General features: G+C 41.2%; 1 protein-coding gene across 1 annotated transcript in view; it reads left to right on the forward strand.

The window, feature by feature from the left end:
• Positions 1–7,918, forward strand: part of LOC307268765 (adiponectin receptor protein 2-like) — a gene marked incomplete at its 5' end in the record, with an annotated part of 30,172 nt that extends 22,254 nt beyond the window's left edge. Inside the window, 6 exons of the mRNA XM_080051511.1 lie at positions 2,188–2,364; positions 3,411–3,582; positions 4,400–4,586; positions 5,112–5,299; positions 5,536–5,729; positions 6,122–7,918. Coding sequence (XP_079907637.1) covers positions 2,188–2,364; positions 3,411–3,582; positions 4,400–4,586; positions 5,112–5,299; positions 5,536–5,729; positions 6,122–6,250 — 1,047 coding nt within the window. The 3' untranslated portion in view covers positions 6,251–7,918. The remainder of the gene's footprint in view (positions 1–2,187; positions 2,365–3,410; positions 3,583–4,399; positions 4,587–5,111; positions 5,300–5,535; positions 5,730–6,121) is intronic.
• Between the last annotated feature and the right edge of the window lie 204 nt (positions 7,919–8,122).

Raw genomic sequence — 8,122 nt, forward strand, 5'->3', positions numbered from 1 at the left:
TTTTTCGCCAATTTAGACCGGTCCAGACCAGTCCAGAGGGGTGTTACTCATTTTCACAAGCACACAGGCTTTCGTTCTCTTTCTCACAAAGCTGACCTAATACAAACCAGAGTGTGACCGTAGCGTAGCCCAACAGATAAAGGTGGTTTCTAGGGAGAAGGTGGCTCATCATAAATCACTTTAATGCCCAGGTTGTAGGTTAAATGCTTCCCATTCAGCTCCACTGCTCTCTCCCTATCTATGTAGCTCTCTTTTTCACTGTGTGTGTGTGTGTGTGTGTGTGTGTGTGTGTGTGTGTGTGTGTGTGTGTGTGTGTGTGTGTGTGTGTGTGTGTGTGTGTGTGTGTGTGTGTGTGTGTGTGTGTGTGTGTGTGTGTGTGTGTGTGTGTGTGTGTGTGTGTGTGTGTGTGTGTGTGTGTGTGTGTGTGTGTGTGTGTGTGTGTGCATGACATGCTGTCCTCTAATCTATTCAATATGTCAGTGCTATAGTGCTGATGGAAATTGTATTGTTTTTTGTTTTGGTATAATCTTACTCCAGAATCATCTAGTGGAGGTATGAATGTGCGTGCTAGCTTCTCGGGCAGCATCCATTTCAGTGACAACATTTTGAGTACACTCAGAGGACACCCTTGCACGCACGCACGCACACGCACTTGCCCACAAAGTAGTATTCACACCCTTCAAGAATAACCTCGCAAACAGCAAGACCGGCGGCATCTGGATTTAAGCTTACACCGACATTACTCGCATGCATGGCCCCACATGAGTGGCTATTACTGACACAAACACACACATACACACACGCACGCACACACACAAAGACTGCATTGCACACGTGACTTTACTATTTGGCAGTCGACCAGATACCCTCTGCTCATATAGTACACTCAATCACTGATGCGCACACTCTCACACACACACACACACACACACACACACACACACACACACACACACACACACACACACACTTTCGATGTCAGGTGTCACCTTTATCTCGGCTTAGGTTTACAGTAGATTTATGACAATGGGATTTTTACTGGCGAGTGTGTGTGTGTCTGTCTCTTCTAGCAGCAGACTCAGATTCGTCCTCATGCATGATTGGACGCGGCCTTCTCATTTTCTGAGCGGAGTGGACACACACATGTGGACACACACACAAACACACCCACACACATTTGGGCAGATGTCAGACTAACATAGTCAGACTTCAAGGACCTAAAAGTGTTGACTGTCAAGACTGTGACCGCGTGAGACACATAAATGTCAACATAAGAGACGCTCACACAAGCAGGGGGCCACGCAGTCAGGGTTTATTTAGCTTGTGGGTCTTTTGTAAAATGGGTTAGTCATGCATTATATACATACAGCAGGAATCCTTCTCTCTCTTTCAGCATTCTCTTGTCTCTCTCTCTCTCTCTCTCTGCTTTCTTTAAACATATATTTATAATCAGAAAGGACTTTGTCGTCAAATAAAAATATGTTTTGTGTTGACAACATGGCTCATTTTGAATTTGTCCACCTGAATCCACACACAGCTTGGCTGCTTTTAGTGTGTCAGCGTGTGTTTATTCGTGTCAGTTATGATGAATGTCTGTGTATTAACACAAAGCACTTGCCATATTAATTTTGGTGCGCCGACTTCTCCCCCAGCTGTGACAGCCATTGTGTTAGATTGACTTCACACTGTCTGTCCGACACACTGTGTCGACATGTGTTCAATCTAAAATTAGCTCTCTCTCTCTTTCTCTTTTTTTTTTTTTTTATAATGTTTTGCTAACCTGAAAACAGTTTAATAAAAAATAAATCTGCATCACCTTACTCCTCAGTCTGTGCGTGTATGAAACTCCCTTTGGCTTCAATTGGTCCATTTTTGAATCAGACGGTGTTGCCAAAGCTATGAGTCTGAACCGCCACAAGGGGTTTATAAGATGAGGAGTTATGAGATGATTAATATGATAGAAAAATAATAAAAATACCTAAATAATCTTTATTTTTCTATAATCAGTCAAGTACAGGTTAGGTACATCCCTCCTGTCTTCTAAATAAATCACACATTGGGAGAAGGGTTTCATTGTTTTAATAGCGTGAGGAGATGGTTTGATAGGTTAAAAAAAACTTCCTTTTTCTCTTTGTTCTAACAAGCGGAAAAATGTCTTAACAATTATGTCTTTTTTTTCCTTCTCAGAGCGTCCCAGAGTGCGAGGAGGACCTAGGAATAAACAAAGAGGATGACAGAGGAGGAGAGGAGAAGGAGGAGGAGGAGAAAGAGGAGGAGAGGGCCAGTGATGAAGGCTTCATGGGAATGACTCCGCTGCTGCAAGCTCACCACGCCATGGAGAGGATGGAGGAGTTTGTACACAAGGTAGGGAACACACACATGCGCGACAGACATGCGCACGCACACACACACACACACACACACACACACACACAGGTGCATTTGGATATGCTAAACTGTTTAAATGTATTTCCCCCTTTTTCATAAGAACTACCTCCCTTAAACTCATCTATAAAGATGTTTTATTCCACCACCTACTTCGTTTGTTAACATTCCCAATTGCCATGTTTGTTTTACTGAGATTTTTACAACAACACTCAGTAAAACCACATCGTAAAATACACCAATGAACCCAACAAAAGCTTTATTTGCGCGGGTTTATCATTTATTTTAGTTTTTTTAAACGTTATCTCTCGTACAGTACATGTTTCACAAGTCTGGGCACAAGCCAAACTGTAAATGTGTCCGACATAGAGAAATTTGATTTAATGCCCGGTAAAAAATGTTTTTAAGTGTAGTGTATTAAAAAGAAACAGCAGGTTCTTGGTTTCTTCTTTCTTCCATTTCCTTTGCCAGAAAGTCTCACAACATGAAGCCAGCCTGCTGAGGTTTTTTCTTGATCAGCTCTGTGTTATTACTTTTTATTATTTTAAATTAAAATGAACAAGTAGGACGACATCGAGAGTTTGCTTGTAAGATAACACTGCTGGAACTTGGCGTTGTATGAGCCCAGTAGCCAACACACACACGCGCACACACACACACGCACACACACTCTCTGAGAGCGTGCTGAAATTGAAACCAGCGGGTTGTAAATTAGTGGGAATGAATCACTGCAGAGAAACTGTCGAATAATTCTTTCCGTCCGTTCTCTCCATCAGAGGCGCTTTAGTTTATTTATTGACATCACTTGACCCACGATGCTTCTCATTTGACACTTACATTAGCGCTACACACGCCCTTGATCACATGCTGTGTTACCCTCTTAAACACACACACACACACACACACACACACACCCTATTTTTAGGTCAAACAACCATTTGCTTCTCATTAAGGGCATTAGATTTGACACCAGCCTTCATGTTGTTTATGTGACCGTGTCCTTTTGTTTGTCTTAATGAAACCAGGTGTGGGAGGGCCGGTGGCGCGTCTTACCTCACGATCTGCTCCCTGATTGGCTGAAGGACAACGACTTCCTGGTTCACGGTCACAGGCCGCCCATGCCTTCGTTCCGCGCCTGCTTCAAGAGCATCTTCAGAATCCACACGGAGACGGGAAACATCTGGACACATCTGCTAGGTTAGCTTAGCACTCACTGATGCTCCCGTAGCCCTAAACACCCATCAACCTTTAACTGTACCTTAAACAATCCTCATCTTTATTCAGACTTTGTATACAGACCTTTACAGTAAAGCAATGATAAAAGCCAACCAGAACCACAACATGTCCAAGATCTGAAACAGTATAAAGTATAGTACAATAAATATCATGGCTTTAGAAAGAGCCCAACAATAAAAAGTACATAGTACACATACAGTATGTACAAGACAAGAAAAACATGGTATGTCAGTAACGACAAAGGAAAGAATGAAGTAAGTGAAAATTATAAATATAAATAGTCTCATATCCTTTAGTAAGTCTACATTACACCAGACAGCTTAGATAACAAAATATGTAAAAATGTGACACCTTCAAGCAAAAAGCCAAGTTTAAGTCTTCAAATCCATCAAATTCCGGTGTCTTTCTTTTAAAGGTTTTCAGTGAGCAAATTTAAATTTGTTTGTACTTGTGTTTTTAAAAAAAACTTCAGTTTAAGGCTGTTTTTCAAATTTGCTCAGTTCAAGCCAAGTCCTTGTTTCCTCAATATTACTGTTTGTTTTCAAGGACCTGTTCATTGTTGTCTGACTTAGAAACTGCTGTGTGAGTGTCTGCTGCCACCTAGTGTTTAAACAGAGAAGCTGCACCTAGATGTCAATCAATGTCATGTTACTGCTCTTGATTTTCGAAAGGCTGCCTTGTTGCTACCTTTTTTTGTGTATGAAAAATGCTTTCTATATAAAGTTTGATTTGAATATTGAAAGCTTAATCTTCCGTCTCTCTCTCTCTCTGTCTGCAGGCTGTCTGTTCTTCCTCTTCCTTGGTCTGATGTACATGTTCCGGCCAAACATGTCGTTCGTAGCTCCGGTCCAGGAGAAGGTGGTGATCGGGATGTTTTTCCTGGGAGCCATCCTCTGCCTCTCCTTCTCCTGGCTCTTCCACACAGTCTACTGTCACTCTGAGGGAGTCTCACGAGTCTTCTCAAAGTAAGAACAAAAAACCTCAAGATTATCATTACCATCATTATTATTATTAGAAGACTATCCCTGTGTTCCAAATCCCATACTCTTTTCTTTTTTCTATCCTACATCTGACCATAAAAATATTTTAGGTAGCATACAGTAGACATTCAATTGGGACTTATTTATTTCATCATTACATTGCGCCTTGATCTTGCCTCTTGCTTTTATATCCATTACATCCCCGGGTTGCTTTCATTCAGAGGCTCCATTGATGTGACGTCACTCCCGGTGAGCACTGGAGTGTGCGTCAGAATCGCCCAAATAGCATAGAAATCTCGGCCGGAAGAGGTAGACATCCGGGTATTTTTAAGCATACTAAAACTGACCTGAAGAATTGGGACATCCTAAATCTTTTTTTTTTTACCATACTAAATAGAATGTATGGTAATTGGAATGCAGCCCATCACTAGCTGAGATTCTACAGTCAAAAAAAGAAAAGAAAAAAGCTGTTTGATGTGTTGTGTTTAACCCTGTTCTCTGTGTTGCCAGGTTGGACTACAGCGGCATAGCCTTCCTAATCATGGGCTCCTTTGTCCCTTGGCTGTACTACTCATTCTACTGCTCCCCTCAGCCACGCTTCATCTACCTGATAGTGGTGTGCACTCTGGGGCTGGCCGCCATCACTGTCTCCCAGTGCGACTTCTTCGCCAAGCCGCAGTACAGAGGAGTCAGAGCAGGTGAGCTGAGATCCTACACGTGATATATTTCAATACTTGCCTTTTTATTTTGTGATGTTAAAGCTTTAGTGCGTAACTTCTTCATAGAAATGGATGTTGGTTACATTCAAGCCTTTCAGCTCCACAAAACTCTCTCTGTATTTTCTCAGAAGGGCAGCGTTTACAAACTGGTGTCGCCGCTTATGTAGGAAATGGATTAAATGTGTAATGTGATTTCCCACCCGTTTTCTGTTTAGGAGTGTTTGTGGGTCTGGGTCTGAGCGGCGTTGTTCCCTGCCTGCACTTTGTCATCACTGAGGGCATGTTGAAGGCGACCACCATCGGTCAGATGGGCTGGTTCATCCTCATGGCAACGCTCTACATCACCGGAGCCTGTCTGTACGCCGCCCGCATCCCAGAGAGGTTCTTCCCTGGCAAGTGTGACATCTGGGTAAGCCACTGAACCAACACACACCAATATTTTAATTTGAATGGTTCTATTACAGGAACCAGCTTTATTTTTTGCGATATTGTTTTATTTTGCCATGCAGTTTAAGCAGAAGCAGGCAGGAGCAATTTGAGTGCGAGGGTGCAGAGTTTGAGGCAACAAATTAAAACAACTCGATTTTCAGAGCATGATTTATTGATTTCACATTCAAAGACCAAGTTCTTGAATAGAGATCGGGATAACACACACACACACACACACACACACACACACACACACACACACACACAACACCTACTTACTGCAGAAAATATGAGGGACACAAGAGCATTTTTCTTCACCTTTTCTCTTTATGTCTAATGTTCTCCTCCTCTTTCTCTCTCTCTCTTCCCTAGTTCCACTCCCACCAGCTGTTCCACATCCTGGTGGTGGCGGGGGCGTGTGTTCACTTCCACGGCGTCTCCAACCTGCAGGAGTTTCGCCTCCAAGCGGGAGGCGGCTGCGAGGATGACGGCACCCTTTAATGCACACACACGCATTCAAACTCCCTCATTCACCCGCACCTGTTTTTACAGGGAGGCACAGAAATACACACACACACTCGCACATGAGACCGAAGACACGCAAACACACACAAACACACACACAAAAACACACACACGCACGTGCTCTCCCCACTAAAACTCAAGACCCAAAGTGGTTTTTTTCTGCTGGGTGTCTGTGTGCGTAATACACAGTATGGCCTCCCAGAGGGCGCTATTAAAAACTGACTGGCAAGAGGTTATTTGTTCTCCTTCTGTCCCTCTGTCTGTCAGTCCATCCCCCAAGACGCTGTGTGTGTGTTTTACGGGAAGGTTTTTTTTTGAGACTCTGCTCTTCCCACGAAAGAGAGAATAGGCCGGGCGTTTCAAAAAACTTCCGTACATTTTCTTCTGTGTTGAATTCTGACCTTTAAAGAGTTTAATGGTTTGATTTTGAAATGGAAGCATAATTGTGACTTTAAAAAAAAAATTATACATTTTTGGGTATTTTTTTTCTCTCTTCTGATTGCCGTTTTCCAAGGCCCACTTTAAGAGCATTCAAAAATCCAAAAAAAGAAAGAAAAATAATTAAGTGTTTGGATTTTTTTTCCATGCTTGTGAAAGTAGCAGGGGGAGATGTCGGGACGTGGGGTGGGCAGGAGGGGTAACAAGTCACTTTAAAAAGAAAAACAAAACAACAAAAAAAACTTTTCCATGTAAATAAGATTTCTAAATTTTGGGTTATAGATTTGTATGAAATATATATGAAAAATGAAAAAAAAAATGTTATACAAGATTAAGAAACTGTCCTGATTAATGAAAGAAAAAGATGGCAGGATGGATGAAGAGCAAGTGGAGAGAATAACACGACAAGTGCTTCGTGTAGTTTTCTTTTATGCGTGGACGAAACACGAGGCACAACATCTGAATCTCATCAAAATTCTTTCAAAATGCTTTCACCCTTTCAAACCAAAATCTAAAGTCAGAGCCTACGCCACGTATATTAAATCATGATGACTCTTGAGTTGTAGCCGTTTTTTATTTTGTAAATCTTTAAAAATTAAACCAATTTCCATGTTCCCCAATGCAAGTTTATGTTTTTCTATGACAATGCCCCAAAATGATTATGGACAGATGCAGTTCACTGTCGTCTTCCTCCCTTGTGACATTTGATAGGATTGTGTCTGTCTGAAAACAATGTTTTTGCTTTTTGATTGGATTGGATTGGATTTTAATTTATCCACTGCTGTTGTTGGTATTATTTGTATTATTATTATTACTGCTACTATTCTTTTTCTTTTCTATTATTTATCATTGGTGTATCTCATTTATCAAGAGATCATGTGACGTGAGAGTAAAACAGTTTTTCTCACCAGAAAACATCTAAGCAAAGTGTCAAGTTTCTAACGTGTATGAACAGCTTCAGATAGTGAGATTTGAATACCTTTTTAAAAAGTGTTTCCTGACAGTACCAAAAGTGATGATCGTCTCTTCTTTGCATCACACACACTATAATTTTCTTTTTCTATCTAGTTTACATTAATTTATTTAGTTTTTGGGGGAAGCGCATATTGTTGAAGCACACGTTCCGTTCTGATGGGAGTGTTTTCATTGCAATAGACCTTTATATCTGCTGTATTGTTCTAATAAAAAAAACAACATTTTTTGAATCTGTAATTTTTTCGTCTTATTTGTTTATATAATGCGCACAACACTGACCACATTAAAGCACATGATATACTAACAGGATTGACGCTCATGAAACTTACTCCACTTATTAACATCAGTCATGCAAATATACCCACCAAAGAATATGATTCTCGGATGAAGAGAAATCAATTTTGAGAGGGGGTGCTTTTCACAGCAAGCCAGTCC

This window comes from Ammodytes marinus, assembly GCF_949987685.1.
Source record: "Ammodytes marinus genome assembly, chromosome: 22".
Lineage (NCBI taxonomy): Eukaryota > Metazoa > Chordata > Actinopteri > Uranoscopiformes > Ammodytidae > Ammodytes > Ammodytes marinus.